The sequence below is a fragment of the Lithobates pipiens genome, unplaced genomic scaffold (assembly GCF_037356315.1).
Source record: "Lithobates pipiens isolate NorthernLeopardFrog02 unplaced genomic scaffold, aLitPip1_a1.2 Scaffold_8, whole genome shotgun sequence".
Taxonomy (NCBI): Eukaryota; Metazoa; Chordata; class Amphibia; order Anura; family Ranidae; genus Lithobates; species Lithobates pipiens.
In genome coordinates, this window is record NW_027507903.1 from 658,759,912 (window position 1) to 658,776,085 (window position 16,174).

General features: G+C 41.8%; 2 protein-coding genes across 2 annotated transcripts in view; both read right to left on the reverse strand.

Annotated features, from left to right (window-relative positions):
• Nucleotides 1–16,174, reverse strand: part of LOC143961791 (E3 ubiquitin/ISG15 ligase TRIM25-like) — a 110,711-nt gene that overhangs the window by 46,556 nt on the left and 47,981 nt on the right. The window lies entirely within an intron of this gene.
• Nucleotides 262–11,913, reverse strand: LOC143961790 (E3 ubiquitin-protein ligase TRIM21-like). Its single transcript, XM_077471125.1, has 2 exons — nt 11,123–11,913; nt 262–4,371 (listed from the first exon to the last, which is right to left on the reverse strand). Exons 1-2 carry the CDS (start codon nt 11,896–11,898, stop codon nt 3,501–3,503), a joined length of 1,647 nt encoding a protein of 548 aa, XP_077327251.1. The 5' UTR covers nt 11,899–11,913; the 3' UTR covers nt 262–3,500.

Below are 16,174 nucleotides of genomic sequence, written 5' to 3' on the forward strand. Positions count from 1 at the left end.
CCCACCTAATAATTGTACATTTATTTTCCCCATCAGCCCATCCCCCACAGTTATTACCTTTTGTATCTCTTGACCCTCCCTTCTAGATTGTAAGCTCTAAAGGAGCAGGGCTCTCTGATTCCTCCTCTATTACACTGTAATTGTAATGTCTATCTTCATAATGTCTGTCTTCATGTTGTAAAACCCTGTATAAAATATAGGCTCTATATAAACCCAGTATAATAATATTATTAATAATAATAATAATAATAATAATAATGATTTCATAAAGAATCTTTATTTCACATTATCATTTAATTTCCTAATTCTCCCCCATCACCAGGACACATCTAGTGATTATAATACACCATCACATGATACATTATATTAGGATCCATTATAAAAGAGATCCCATAGAATTCCATTGGTGATCCATTCTATGGGGACACATTATATTGGGGACACATTCCAGTTCTAGTAATCATACATTATTATAGTGATATCATTATATTAGTGATAAATCCCATTATTTCTTTCATTAGTAAATCTCGGGATCATTTCTTCATATATTTCCTCTGAGATTTTCCCATCGATTTTCATCTGTTTCTATTTGTAGATCAATTATTCATTTCTATTTCTTCACACAATAAAATAATCAATAGAATAAACTCATTGTAAATGTATTAATAATAAGGAATTATGCTGTCTACACATTATATTCCTATAGATACATAGATAGATAGAGATAAACTTATTCTTAAAGGGCCAGTACGCCTCTATCTGTACTTTCCACATTGGGTCCCTCGGTAGCCATTTCCCTACTATGACATCACAGCTCGGACACAGACAATAAGTCATATTACACTCTGTGCTCTCTCTCAGCTCCGTCACTCTATACAATTCTTCACCGTCCCATCTCACTATACACAGTGCTCATATTCTGGGAGGAGCCATTCAAATGAATGCCCCACCCCCTTCTGTAGGTGACCCAAGAGCCGTACACACCCACTTATACTTTCCTTTATTGTTCCTCCATCAAAGTCCTCACTAAGTCCCCAGTTTCCCGGGTATTGAGGGATCATGTGACCTTCTCCCAGCATGCAGTGTTCAGGCCTGAGCGGCCAGTCACAGGACTTACATACCGTCACATGATGGAGGGGTGACATCATCAATCCCGTGTAAGCTCCGACATAACCCACCATGTATCTTACATGGGTGAGGACTCAGGGCTCTGACATGGATTGATGGGGGCTATAAAAGGGGTAGAAGTGGGCCGGGGGGCTGTGACTGCACAAAGTGAGCAAATGACAAAGAGACTTATTAATGTAATTTGGAACCCTAAGGTAGCGTGACACATAAAGGGTCCCTAAGTAATATGACATACTTGGGGCCCCCAGACAGTGATAGGACAAGAAAAAAGAACAACATGTGTCCCCCAACTGTGAACTGCTTCAGCACCATAGATTGCAGGTCCCGCCCATTTCTGTGCCCCCTCCTGATGAAGCCCCCAAGGTGGCCGTCTCTTTTACAAAACCCTTAGCTTGGCCCCGTCTCCCAGATCTTTCAAAGTGTTTGGGGCCCCCAGACAATGTTATATCATCCAGATTCCTGGCAACCTGACCTATTTGGTGGGCCCCAGACAATGTCACCTACTATGGGGCCCCAGGCCATGTGACATATATGCCCCTGGCTTTCCTCAGATACTTTCAGAAAGATAAAGTGACAGATGATAGATGGCACTGAGGGACACTGATAGATGACACTGCTGGGCACTGATAGATGGCACTGAGGGGCACTGATTAGCAGCACTGGTGGGCACTAAGGTGACCGATGTCCCTCTAACAGAAGCCGGTTATCAGCTTTCTTCTTTTCTTAATGCTGACAGTGTAAGGGAAAAAAGCTGTTGACCGGCTCCTGTTTAGTTCCATGATCAGCTGTTATTGGCTGACATCTGATCACATGGTAAAGGGCTCGCTGTGATTGGCCCTTTACCTGATCAGCCAAATCCCAAGGGGGGTGGGCAATGTGAGGATGTACATGGACGCCCTTCTGGCATTTTAAGACAGCGCTTTAGCCGTCTTTTGTCTATAGTGTGGGTACCAAGTGGTTAAATCTGCCCAGCAACAAATCCCCCCCCAAAAAAAAATGCATAAAAAACACAAAATGCAAATCACAGTAAAAATCCTGCAGAAATCACAGCAAAAAGCACATCAGAAAGTCTGAAAAGCCCCCTGCATAGGTGTGAATGGAGCCTTAGGCTGGGATGAGACTTGTGGGATGCGGGAACCAGTGCGATTCCTGTGCGGGTTCCCTCATCACACCTCAATCACCGGACGGTCACACTGACATCTGAGAACCGCTGCGGGGGGGTCAATGGAAAGTTAATGACACCCCCAGATCGCTTCGCAGATCGCAGTGCAAACGCTGAAATGGCGCAGGAATCGGATTGTATAGATGTGACACCCAATGTGATCCGATTCCAGTGAGGACCAAAAAAAGGGTCCGGCACCATTCTGGTGTGAATGTGATTTCAGTCACACAGTTTGTACGGCTGAATTCACATCACACAGACATGACATGTGATCTGCACAGCAATGTGATCCCAGCCTTAGAGAGATTTCCTCTCACTTCCTGTCCTGGTGACACCAATACAAGGAGGGAGAGAAATCTGTACAGGGACACAGACATATAAACATCTGACAGGGGCTCTAATCCTTCCCCTTCCTTATTATACTGAACATATCATTCTTATTTAACTCTGTGTTTTTCTGTTGGAGAGTTCCCCTCATTTCCTGTCTAGATAAATGTTGTCACCGGGACAGGAAGTGAGAAGAAATCTCTGTAATGGAGCCCCGGATAGAAGAAAAAAAACCTGACAGGGGATCTAATCCTGACCCACTCTGCTTAAAAACAATCTGGGCTCTCTGATCACATTTTTTTCTTCCAGTAATAAATCTCTAGATGACGTCTTCATAGATTTCCTTTCAGATTGTTCCATTTATTTCCATCTCTTTGTAGAATAGATTGTATGGAGGGGGAGGGGCAGAGAGCAGAGGTGACCCCATCCTATCCCATCACAGTGACCCCACCCCCCCTCTATGTCTGATCATGGCTGCTCCTCCCCCATACAGAGGGACCCCATGTGGGGGAGGGGCAGGGGGAGGAAATGGATGATGTTAAATACTGTGACAAAACACAGAAAGTATTATGTCAGATTGTTATGGGAGAGATAGATAGATAGATAGATAGATAGATAGATAGATAGATAGATAGATAGATAGATAGATAGATAGATAGATAGATAGATAGATAGATTTCTTACTGACCAATAGGAGCATGTTATTGTTTACTCCAATAATTGGACAGATATTCTACCCAATCACAGCGATCAGTAAGAAATCTCACATTTATTTATAGTAGAAAAACTTGCAGGAAGCCCCGCCCACTGCTATATACTATTGGATGAATATTAAATGAATTCCCCTCCTTCTTCTGACATCACCAGACTGTGGGCGGAGTTCTCACATCTCCCGCCTCCCCCCACATATCTTTACACAACCTCTCCATACACATATCCCAGCATGGAGGGGCTCAATGAAGGTGGTGGTGAAGGTGTGGAGGTGTCGGATCGGGTCACACAGATCATAAAAGGAGATCCGCCCGGCCTCATAATCCAGATCTATCCTGACTCTGTTACTGGAGCGATTGGTGAGGAAGAGGCTCACTTTCCTGTCATGTATCACCGAATACTCATCATCAGTCCTGTCCAATCCCCAGAACTTCTTATTATATCCAATCCCTGAGTCCACCCCTCTCCTCTCTATACTGGGGTAACACATCCCGACTCTCCATTCATCTGACCCCCCGACATCCACTTCCCAGTAATGTCTCCCTGAGGAGAAACTCCGACTGCTCAACACCTGAGGAGAATCCTGGAATCTCTCTGGTGTTTCTGGGTGATTCTGCTCTATATCTGACCAGGATACAGTTTTCCTGTCATCTGATATCTGTAGATAATTATTAGCTGTGTTTCCATCCAGTAATATATCTGAAGCTCCCTGTATATAGAAGTATACATTTACCTCTGTTATTATATCAGATAAACCTGTGTGTAAGACCCCCGCCACATCCAGACCCCCTCCATCATGGAGGAGCTCCTCATGTCTCTCTCTGTCCTCATTATCTCCATCCTCAGTATCACACAAGTCACCTGTGTCTGATTCCTGTAAGACAGTCAGTGGATCCGTCACGTTACACAGCTCCTCGATGTGACGCAACTTCCTGGACAGCTCCTCCTTCTTTATTTCCAGATCCCGGATGGAGATGGAGATCCGCTCTGCCCTCCCGGAGATGTCCCTCAGGGCTCTCTTCTCCAGGTCTTCCAGACGTCTCCTGAGATTAGACATGTGCAATTTGTTTAGTTCCAAATTAGTTTTTTAACAAATTTTGACAAATTTTTCTAATTTTTCAATTTCCAAAATTTTGAATACTGAATTTTCAAATTTCCAAGTTTCTTATTTTGAATTTCCGAATTTACAATTTCTGAGTTTCAAATATCAGAATTTCGAATATCTGAGTTTCAAATTTAAAATTTCCAAATTTAAATTTGGACATTTTGAATTTTCAAATTTCAAATTTCTGAGTTTTGAATTTTGAATTTCTGAGTTTCGAATTTCTGAGATTCAAATTTAGAATTTTCGAGTTTCTATTTTTTAAATTCCAAATTTCCAAAACCAAAATTTAAGAAATTTGATATTTCCAAAATTCAAATTTGAATTTTTTGAAAATTTGAAATTTTGAAAATTCGAAATTTTGAAAACTTGAAATTTTGAAAACTTGAAAATTCAAAATATAGAAAATTCAAAATTTTGGAAATTTGAAATTTAGAAAATTCAAAATTTTGGAAATTTGAAATTTTGGAAATTCAAAATTTTGGAAATTCGGAAATTCGAAAAATTTGAAATGAGAAAATTCTAAAATTTTAAATTTCATAAATTTGAAAATTATAAAATTTAGAAATTTGAAATTCCAAAAGTAAGAATCAAAATTTGAAAATTCAAAAGAATGAAAATCTGAAAACCTGAAAATCTGAAATAATAAATATTAAATTATAGGTAGTGGAATTTTCTTTCAAATTTAGCTGTTAGTGAACGAGTATGAATTTATCCAAAGTTACGAATTATCTGAAATAACAAATCAAAACAAAAGGAAAGTAGCAATCTAATAATAATAAATGATAAAAGAAAAGCAGCGCCAATAAAAAAATTTGTTTAAAGATTAACTATGTGAAAATGGAATGGTATATGAACCAAATATACAATATGCAAATCATATGAATATTATAAAACATGAAGGGAACATGAAATAAAAGTTCATATAAAGTTGCAGGGAATCCAGGCGTTCCAAATATCCCCACTGTGACCACAAATACTTCTTGAAAAATCTTGTGCCCGTCACCAGATAAATGATGCGCTTACCAGATACACAGATATAAAAAGCCTTGAGGATAATGCAACTAGCTCCAATACAGCCTCCTGTGTCCTAGGGTCATCAGTATGGAAATACAGCCCAATTCTAATCTCTGGAACTCCAGTGGGTCAATCACCAGCAACACCAGCAAAGAGAGAAAATGCTTCCATAGTGTAAAATCATCAAAGGATTTATTGAGATAAAAGAAACACACTTACAAAATAGCAGCTAGTATCAAGCGTAGAGACAGGATAAAAAATACGCCGGCCGGCATACAAACAAACGAGCGTCCCGTCCTCCCCTCGTCGAACGTGGTGACGTCACTGCGTACCTCCCAGATGCGTTTCGTCAGAGATGACGTTTTCAATGGGGAACGGGTAACGCAGCGACGCACCACCTTATATATCCGGACCTCGTTCTGAAGCGCAGGTTCCGGTACAGAAACGCCATCTTAACTCATGGCAAAAACACCCACAAACCCATACACTAAAGGGGAAAAGGTGAAAACAGAAAAAGAAAGCAATGAGGCTGAACGAAAGACAGCGAATACCATAGGTACCTAATAGAGAAGCTGTATTGGAGTCTTTGAGTATCCAAATCGAAACATAAGTTCCGACGTATGGAATATGTAAACTAGTATCCATACGAACAGGCGGAACGACAAAGCATCTCCACAACAATTTACAAAAAATTATATATATAAAATTAGTGAAAAGTAAAGGAGATATTATAAAAAATCAATTATGAAACCACATGTGTACAAGTAAACATACAGAGGCAATATATGCCGATAAATAATGAAAAAACTGTATGTATATAATTTATGTGTACATAATAATTATATAAAGTGTACGGTGCATATATGTATAAATTTGGATTAAAAAACCGATACACTATAGTATAGCATGACAGATATCATATCATAGCAGATATCAATATTCCATCAAATCATGCTATACATATGTCCAAAGTGACAGAATGCAATAAAGTGGAAAGAAAGAAAGAAAGTGAGTGATCCCCAATATTCCACCCCAAAAAAAAGACAATTAATATAAAAAGATCTAAACCGTAACCATATAATTAAATTAATAATCTATACCGGTTCAACGCTTCAGAAAGAGTTTACAGAAAAAACCAATAAGTATAGTACATGCAAAACATATACATGAATGTGCCCATATATATACCCCATAGTACCTGGGAGAGATATACACATATAAATATAAATATATAACCTACATCCATAGGGTAATACCAAAAAAGGGGGGGGTTAAAAATATAGGGGGTAAAAATTTGGATAAAAAAATATATCTTAACAGAAAATATAACTGGAAACATATAGAAAAAAGGATATATTCACATATATAACCATTTCTCCAATAGCCAATATCTCAAGGTGATTTTAATCAAAACATATGGAAAATGTAAACGCACTACCATTTAAAAAAAGGTTTCTAGTTCCCAATTTTTCTATCCATTCAAGAGTTATCAATGAAGGCGTTAATATCTGTATCGATGTTTAATCCATAAGGGGTATACGTTTTTAAACGATGAATCCAAGCCATCTCTAGTCTAGAGATGCCCCTCACCAAAGGGCTCCCTCGCCAATGTGGCTGGAATTTATCAATACCTAGAAATAACGTTTTAGACGGATCTTTATTGTGTACGGTCAGATAGTGTTTGGACACGGAGTGTTTAGGAAAACCTATAAGAATGTTGGTGATATGTTCATTCAGGCGCACCTGTAATGGGCGTTTAGTTCTGCCCACATATTGCAACCCACAGGGGCACTGAAGTAAATAAACCACCCCCGTGGTGCAACATGTGATGCAGGGTTTTATAGTGTAAGTTTGCCCTGTGGCAGTCCCCTCGAACGAGATGGTACGTCTTCTGGGGCAAGAGTTGATAGAACACACCCTACATCTGCCACATTTATAATATCCAGTCAATTGGTCAAAAAAACCTTTAGTTCTAAGTGGAGGATCTACGACGTTGGGGGCCAGACGATTTCGGAGTGATGAAGCACCCCTAAACACCACTCTAGGTTCCTCAGGGATTATGCTCCTTAAGGAGGCATCACTGCTGATAATATGCCAGTGCTTCTTAATGAGTTGTTTAATTTGTTTCTGCTGGATAGAATATGTAGTCACAAAGGGAACAGGCCCTTGGGCTTCAGCAGTTCGTGGGCCCTTCTCAATGAGTAATTCATGCCGATCCAAATTGGTCATGGCCCGATGGGAGGAGGACGTCATCTATGCTAAAAATGTACCCCAAATAGTCCTATGGGCCAGGTACATTGATGACGTCCTCCTCCTTTGGGATGGTGATGGCGATGATTTGTATGCCTTCTTGGATTCTTTAAATGTGAACGAGAGGGGAATACAGCTCAATTATGTCGCCAGTCAATCCACCATCCACTTTTTGGACCTTGTTATTGCGGTAAAGGATGAACGGTTTACCACTTCTACATTTTTCAAAGACACCGACAGAAATTCCTTCATTCCTATTGACAGCTGCCATCACACTCCTTGGCTTAAGTCAATACCAAAAAGTCAATATATTCGACTGAGACGTAATTGCTCTGATGTCAGTGAATTCTTGTCTCAAGCTGAAGTCCTTACCACTCGATTTCGGGAGAAGGGATACCAGTCTGATTTTTTACATAACACCATTCAAATGGTGACCAATTTGGATCGGCATGAATTACTCATTGAGAAGGGCCCACGAACTGCTGAAGCCCAAGGGCCTGTTCCCTTTGTGACTACATATTCTATCCAGCAGAAACAAATTAAACAACTCATTAAGAAGCACTGGCATATTATCAGCAGTGATGCCTCCTTAAGGAGCATAATCCCTGAGGAACCTAGAGTGGTGTTTAGGGGTGCTTCATCACTCCGAAATCGTCTGGCCCCCAACGTCGTAGATCCTCCACTTAGAACTAAAGGTTTTTTTGACCAATTGACTGGATATTATAAATGTGGCAGATGTAGGGTGTGTTCTATCAACTCTTGCCCCAGAAGACGTACCATCTCGTTCGAGGGGACTGCCACAGGGCAAACTTACACTATAAAACCCTGCATCACATGTTGCACCACGGGGGTGGTTTATTTACTTCAGTGCCCCTGTGGGTTGCAATATGTGGGCAGAACTAAACGCCCATTACAGGTGCGCCTGAATGAACATATCACCAACATTCTTATAGGTTTTCCTAAACACTCCGTGTCCAAACACTATCTGACCGTATACAATAAAGATCCGTCTAAAACGTTATTTCTAGGTATTGATAAATTCCAGCCACATTGGCGAGGGAGCCCTTTGGTGAGGGGCATCTCTAGACTAGAGATGGCTTGGATTCATCGTTTAAAAACGTATACCCCTTATGGATTAAACATCGATACAGATATTAACGCCTTCATTGATAACTCTTGAATGGATAGAAAAATTGGGAACTAGAAACCTTTTTTTAAATGGTAGTGCGTTTACATTTTCCATATGTTTTGATTAAAATCACCTTGAGATATTGGCTATTGGAGAAATGGTTATATATGTGAATATATCCTTTTTTCTATATGTTTCCAGTTATATTTTCTGTTAAGATATATTTTTTTATCCAAATTTTTACCCCCTATATTTTTAACCCCCCCCTTTTTTGGTATTACCCTATGGATGTAGGTTATATATTTATATTTATATGTGTATATCTCTCCCAGGTACTATGGGGTATATATATGGGCACATTCATGTATATGTTTTGCATGTACTATACTTATTGTTTTTTTCTGTAAACTCTTTCTGAAGCGTTGAACCGGTATAGATTATTAATTTAATTATATGGTTACGGTTTAGATCTTTTTATATTAATTGTCTTTTTTTTGGGGTGGAATATTGGGGATCACTCACTTTCTTTCTTTCTTTCCACTTTATTGCATTCTGTCACTTTGGACATATGTATAGCATGATTTGATGGAATATTGATATCTGCTATGATATGATATCTGTCATAGTGTATCGGTTTTTTAATCCAAATTTATACATATATGCACCGTACACTTTATATAATTATTATGTACACATAAATTATATACATACAGTTTTTTCATTATTTATCGGCATATATTGCCTCTGTATGTTTACTTGTACACATGTGGTTTCATAATTGATTTTTTATAATATCTCCTTTACTTTTCACTAATTTTATATATATAATTTTTTGTAAATTGTTGTGGAGATGCTTTGTCGTTCCGCCTGTTCGTATGGATACTAGTTTACATATTCCATACGTCGGAACTTATGTTTCGATTTGGATACTCAAAGACTCCAATACAGCTTCTCTATTAGGTACCTATGGTATTCGCTGTCTTTCGTTCAGCCTCATTGCTTTCTTTTTCTGTTTTCACCTTTTCCCCTTTAGTGTACGGGTTTGTGGGTGTTTTTGCCATGAGTTAAGATGGCGTTTCTGTACCGGAACCTGCGCTTCAGAACGAGGTCCGGATATATAAGGTGGTGCGTCGCTGCGTTACCCGTTCCCCATTGAAAACGTCATCTCTGACGAAACGCGTCTGGGAGGTACGCAGTGACGTCACCACGTTCGACGAGGGGAGGACGGGACGCTCGTTTGTTTGTATGCCGGCCGGCGTATTTTTTATCCTGTCTCTACGCTTGATACTAGCTGCTATTTTGTAAGTGTGTTTCTTTTATCTCAATAAATCCTTTGATGATTTTACACTATGGAAGCATTTTCTCTCTTTGCTGGTGTTGCTGGTGATTGACCCACTGGAGTTCCAGAGATTAGAATTGGGCTGTATTTCCATACTGATGACCCTAGGACACAGGAGGCTGTATTGGAGCTAGTTGCATTATCCTCAAGGCTTTTTATATCTGTGTATCTGGTAAGCGCATCATTTATCTGGTGACGGGCACAAGATTTTTCAAGAAGTATTTGTGGTCACAGTGGTGATATTTGGAACGCCTGGATTCCCTGCAACTTTATATGAACTTTTATTTCATGTTCCCTTCATGTTTTATAATATTCATATGATTTGCATATTGTATATTTGGTTCATATACCATTCCATTTTCACATAGTTAATCTTTAAACAAATTTTTTTATTGGCGCTGCTTTTCTTTTATCTTTTACCTGTATTTAGTGATTGTATCTCACTTCAAGTTGCGGCCTATCATTTGATTTATTTATTGTATATTGTTTTCACCTAAGCGCAGTTTACACAATTTTTTCCATAATAATAATAAATAACAATAATAATAACAAAACCTTTGTACTATTTATTATTAATATGTTCCATTCCATTTTTTTAGATGCGGCATTCGTTATTTCAGATAATTCATAACTTCAGATACATTTGTATTCATTACATTCACTAACAGCCAAATTTGAAAGGAAATTCCAATACCTAGAATTTAATAGTTATTATTTCAAATTTTACAGATTTTCTTGCTTTTTTTTCCTCATTTGCAAATTTTTGGATTTTCAAATTTTTGAATTCCGAAAATTCAGAAATGGAAATTCCAAAATTGGAAAATTCAGAAATTCAGGAATTCAAAATTCAAAATTTGGATTTTCAATTTCCGAATTTTCTCATTTCCGAATTTCAAATAAAAGCAAAAAAAGAATGAAAAGAAAACAAATGAATTTTTTGTTAGTGCAAATGTCTACCTGAGATCTCTAAACAGGGCAGTCACTCTCTCGGTGTCACCAGCGGCTTCTTCTTCTACTTTCCTCCGGTGTTCCTGCAGACTCTGGACTCTTTCCTCCGTCTCCTCTCTCTTTGTCAGAAGTTTCTGCAGAACATTCCTCAGTGTCTCCTTCTTCTTCTCAGAAGCCTCATCCAGTGTCTCCATCTGGTGTCCCCGATGTTCTCCAGCCAAACTGCAGGACACACAGACACAGGCGTTATCTTTGGTACAAAAATACTTCAAAACTTCCTTATGGACGGAGCATTTCCTGCTCTCCATGGACAAGGTGGGGTCACATAAGACGTGTTCTGGGGACTTTTTGTGGACTCTCAGGTGTTTATCACACAAAGAAACCTCACAGAGCAGACAGGATCTAACAGCAGGTACAGGAGAGTCCACACAGTGAGTACAGAAGACCCCGGACTCCTCTTGATCTTGATGAGTAGACAGGAAAGTCTCTGCTATGTTACGTAGTTTCATGTTCTTCTGCAGTGCAGGCCGATCCGGAAACTTCTCTCTACATTCAGGACAGGAATATCCTCCAGACCCCTCCTGTGTATCCAGCACACCATCAATACAGACCCGGCAGAAGTTGTGACCACATCTCAGGGTTACAGGATCCGTATAAATGTTCAGACAGACGGAACATTCCAACTCAGCTCTCAGATCACCAGACGCCATCGCTGACAGCAGAAGAGAAACTAAACTGATAGTCTCTGACACCGGAGAGGAATGTGGATGGGGGAGGGGTGACATCCTCCTACACAGGGTGAGGCTGGATGAATATTATAGGACACGGAGATCAGAGTACAGAAGGGAGGAGATTAGTTTTGCAGTAGTAATGAGAATTATACCTCCCAACATTAGAAGAGAGAAAGAGGGAAAGACGGATGTGGAGAAGACATGCGGAGCACTAAGTGCAATGACATGAAAAGTGGAGATGAGTACATCATGATGAAAAGGAAATTGGTTATATAACCAACTGAAGATTTACCCCCCTTCATGGCCAGGCCATTTTTTGCAATACGACACTGTGTTACTTTAACTGACAATTGGGTCGTCATGAAACACTGTACATAAATTCAATATATAACAATTTTCCCACAAAGCTTTTTCTTGTGGTATTTGATCATCACTGCATTTTTAGTGCTATAAAATAAAAAAATATATATTTTTTTAATGTTTTTTTTTTTATTTTTTTTTAGTTTTTGTTATAAAACATATCCAATAAAAACATTTTAAAAATCTAATTTCTTCATCAATTTAGTCTAATATGTATTCTGCTACATGTTTTTGGTAAAAAAAAATCCCAATAAGTGTGTATTGATTGGTTTGCAGAAACGCTAATGTGTCTACAAACTATGGGATAGATCAGGGGTAGGCAACCCCCTGCATGGGTGCCGGTGTCCTGTTGAATAATGTCTCTCATAGAGAAATGCATCCTGTGCACTGCGCATGCACAGCACATCACATCACTTTAGCTGATATCCTGATCAGCTGGTGTGACGTATCGACTGGGCATGCTCAGTTCATCAGATGCATTTTCCAATGACAGGCCAGCCACAGAGAGCAGCGAGGAGAGAGACTCTAAATGTAAGATTCTGCCTCACTCTCCGCGCATGCGCGCAATGTAGTAGGGTCCAAAAACGCTTGTTATTAGACGGATTGTGGGGTGATCTTGTAGCTTTCATTTCTAGATGAGGACAGAGCTTGTTTCTGGACGTGGACGGTGGTTGTTTCTGGATGTGGACGGTGATTGTTTCTGGATGTGGACGGTGGTTGTTTCTGGATGTGGACGGTGATTGTTTCTGGATGTGGACGGTGATTGTTTCTGGATGTGGATGGTGGTTGTTTCTGGATGTGGACGGTGGTTGTTTCTGGATGTGGACGGTGGTTGTTTCTGGATGTGGACGGTGGGTGTTTCTGGATGTGGACGGTGGTTGTTTCTGGATGTGGACGGTGGTTGTTTCTGGATGTGGACGGTGGTTGTTTCTGGATGTGGACGGTGATTGTTTCTGGATGTGGACGGTGATTGTTTCTGGATATGGACGGTGATTGTTTCTGGATGTGGACGGTGATTGTTTCTGGATGTGGACGGTGATTGTTTCTGGATGTGGACGGTGGTTGTTTCTGGATGTGGACGGTGATTGTTTCTGGATGTGGACGGTGGTTGTTTCTGTGGACGGTGATTGTTTCTGGATGTGGACGGTGGTTGTTTCTGGATGTGGACGGTGGTTGTTTCTGGATGTGGACGGTGGTTGTTTCTGGATGTGGACGGTGGTTGTTTCTGGATGTGGACGGTGGTTGTTTCTGGATGTGGACGGTGGTAGTTTCTGGATGTGGACGGTGGTAGTTTCTGGATGTGGACGGTGATTGTTTCTGGATGTGGACGGTGGTTGTTTCTGGATGTGGACGGTGGTTGTTTCTGGATGTGGACGGTGGTTGTTTCTGGATGAGGACGGTGGTTGTTTCTGGATGTGGACGGTGGTTGTTTCTGGATGTGGACGGTGGTTGTTTCTGGATGTGGACGGTGGTTGTGTCTGGATGTGGACGGTGGGTGTTTCTGGATGTGGACGGTGGTTGTTTCTGGATGTATTTGGTCTTTTCTTTTTTTTTTTTTTTTTCGTAAATTTTTATTGAAAAGAATGGTACATGACAATGAAAATATCGTAAGATAAACAAAGACATTTTTTGAAAAGGGGGGTAAGAGTCAGAAGGGTGCAGATACATTGACAGTTAAAAGCATTGTGAACATATTACTCCTTGCAGGAAACGGAGGCCACACCTATCTCCCCCAAAAGAAGGAGAAGGAGGTGGCCTCACCTGGATGGATCTGCGGATAGTATGGCATCATGCTGCCCTTTTAGGGGAGCCACGGCCATATAAGGAACATGCATAAGATACAACAGGCGACTAAAGGGAAGGGGGGGGGAAGGGGGGGGTGCGTAACTTGCCGAGTCCGGTACAGCAGTCTGCACCTGGGGGGGGGGAGGAGCCCAACCGGAGATGAGATTGTGGTGCTGAAGAAAAGAAGGTGCGTTGTTTTGTAAACCATATATTAAATTATCACGATATAGTATAGTTCGCTGGTTGGTCTTTTCTTAGATGGTGGAAGTTGCACATTGTCGTGAATACAGTACATTTATACAACACTGTAAAGGAACACTCTGCTGGGGGGACATCTACAGGGGGAAATCTGATTTATGGAGGGGCTCTGCTGGGGGACATCAGATTTATGGAGAGCCTCCGCTGAGGAGACATCTGATTTATGGAGGAACTCCGCTGGGGGAAATATGATTTATGGAGGGGCTGTGCTGGGGGCATCTGATTTATGGAGGGGGTCTGCTGGGGGACATCTGATTCATGGAGGGGCTCCGTTGATGAACATCTGATTTATGGAGGGGCTCCGCTGTTGGACATCTGATTTATGGAGGGGCTCCGCTGGGGGACATCTGATTTATGCAGGGGGTCTGCTGGGGGACATCTGATTCATGGAGGGGCTCCGTTGATGAACATCTGATTTATGGAGGGGCTCCGCTGTTGGACATCTGATTTATGGAGGGGCTCCGCTGGGGGACATCTGATTTATGCAGGGGGTCTGCTGGGGACATCTGATTTATGGAGGGGCTCCGCTGAGGGACAACTGATTTATGGAGGGGCTCTGCTGAGGGACATCTGATTTATGGAGGGAATCTGCTGGGGTACATCTGATCTATGGAGGGAATCTGCTGGGGTACATCTGATTTATGGAGGGGCTCCGCTGTGGGACATCTGATTTATGGAGGGGCTCCACTGGGGGACATCTGATTTATGGAGGGAATCTGCTGGGGGACATCTGATTTATGGAGGGGCTCCGCTCAGTCCGTTTGGCGGATACGGTGAAGAGTGAGGTATACGTCTGCTTTGAGGGCCCCCTCTGAGCACACCTGAAGGCCGAGGTGAAGGAGAAGATTTGGAAAGGTGAGTACATTGAAATTTTCACCTTGTTGCCGCTGGAGAAGTTCAATCTGGATAGGTTGAAGCCCTAGGAACGGAAGAAGGAGGATGAGAAGAAGCGTCGGTATAGGTTAATCCCGCGCACATTTGCCAACTGGCTACAGGCATTCGCGATCCTGGTGAGCATCGTGGGAAGGTGGACACCGGAGCACTGTTTGGCGCTGTTCGTGTATTTGGAAGCCATCAGCGAAGCACACATGACATATGGTGGTACGGCTTGGCTTCGCTATGATGAGCAGTTTAGATAACGTATGGCAGTCCGACTGTCTCTTCGCTGGGATCACAAGGACATTAGCCTGTGGATGAAGCTCATGACAGCGGCGCGGGCTCCTAACCCGTTTTTTTCAGCCGGGGGTCGGAAGTTCGACAACCTCAGGGCAGCCGACCGAGAAACGTTGGGGTTTTTGCTGGCAGTGTAACGCAGGCACCTGCAAGTTTGGGGCCAACTGTCGGTTCAAGCACTTATGTTCCGGTTGCGGGGGTACGCACGCTCTCTCCAAGTGTTTCAAGAAGGGGAGCGGGCATCCCGGAGATATTGCGCATAAGAGGGACGACGCCGGTGTGAGTGGAAAGGATGTTGCCTTTCCTCAGTAGATACCCCGACCGGGCGGGAGCGAAATTGTTGGAAGACGGATTTACTTCCGGTTTCAAGATCCCCTGTACTTTGACCTCGGCTCCACCCCTGGCTAAGAATTTGAAGTCCGCATTGCAAAACCCAGCTGTTGTTGCTGCAAAACTAGGCAAGGAGGAAGCCCATTCAGTGAGGTGCCTTTCCCGGACCTGGTCGTTTCGCCTCTCGGTGTGGTGCCAAAGAAGGATCCATCACTTGTCGTTCCCAAAAGGGGGTTCTGTGAACGACGCTATCCCCCCGGAGGAGTGTGAGGTGACATACACTTCTTTTGATGCAGCGATTGCTTGGGTTCAGCGCTACGGCCGGGGGGCCTTGATGGCGAAGTCAGACATCGAGGAGGGACGGGAAGCGACCAGTCTCTTTCGACCTGCTTCGTGCCCTGAGTCGGGCTGTGGTAGGGGTTTG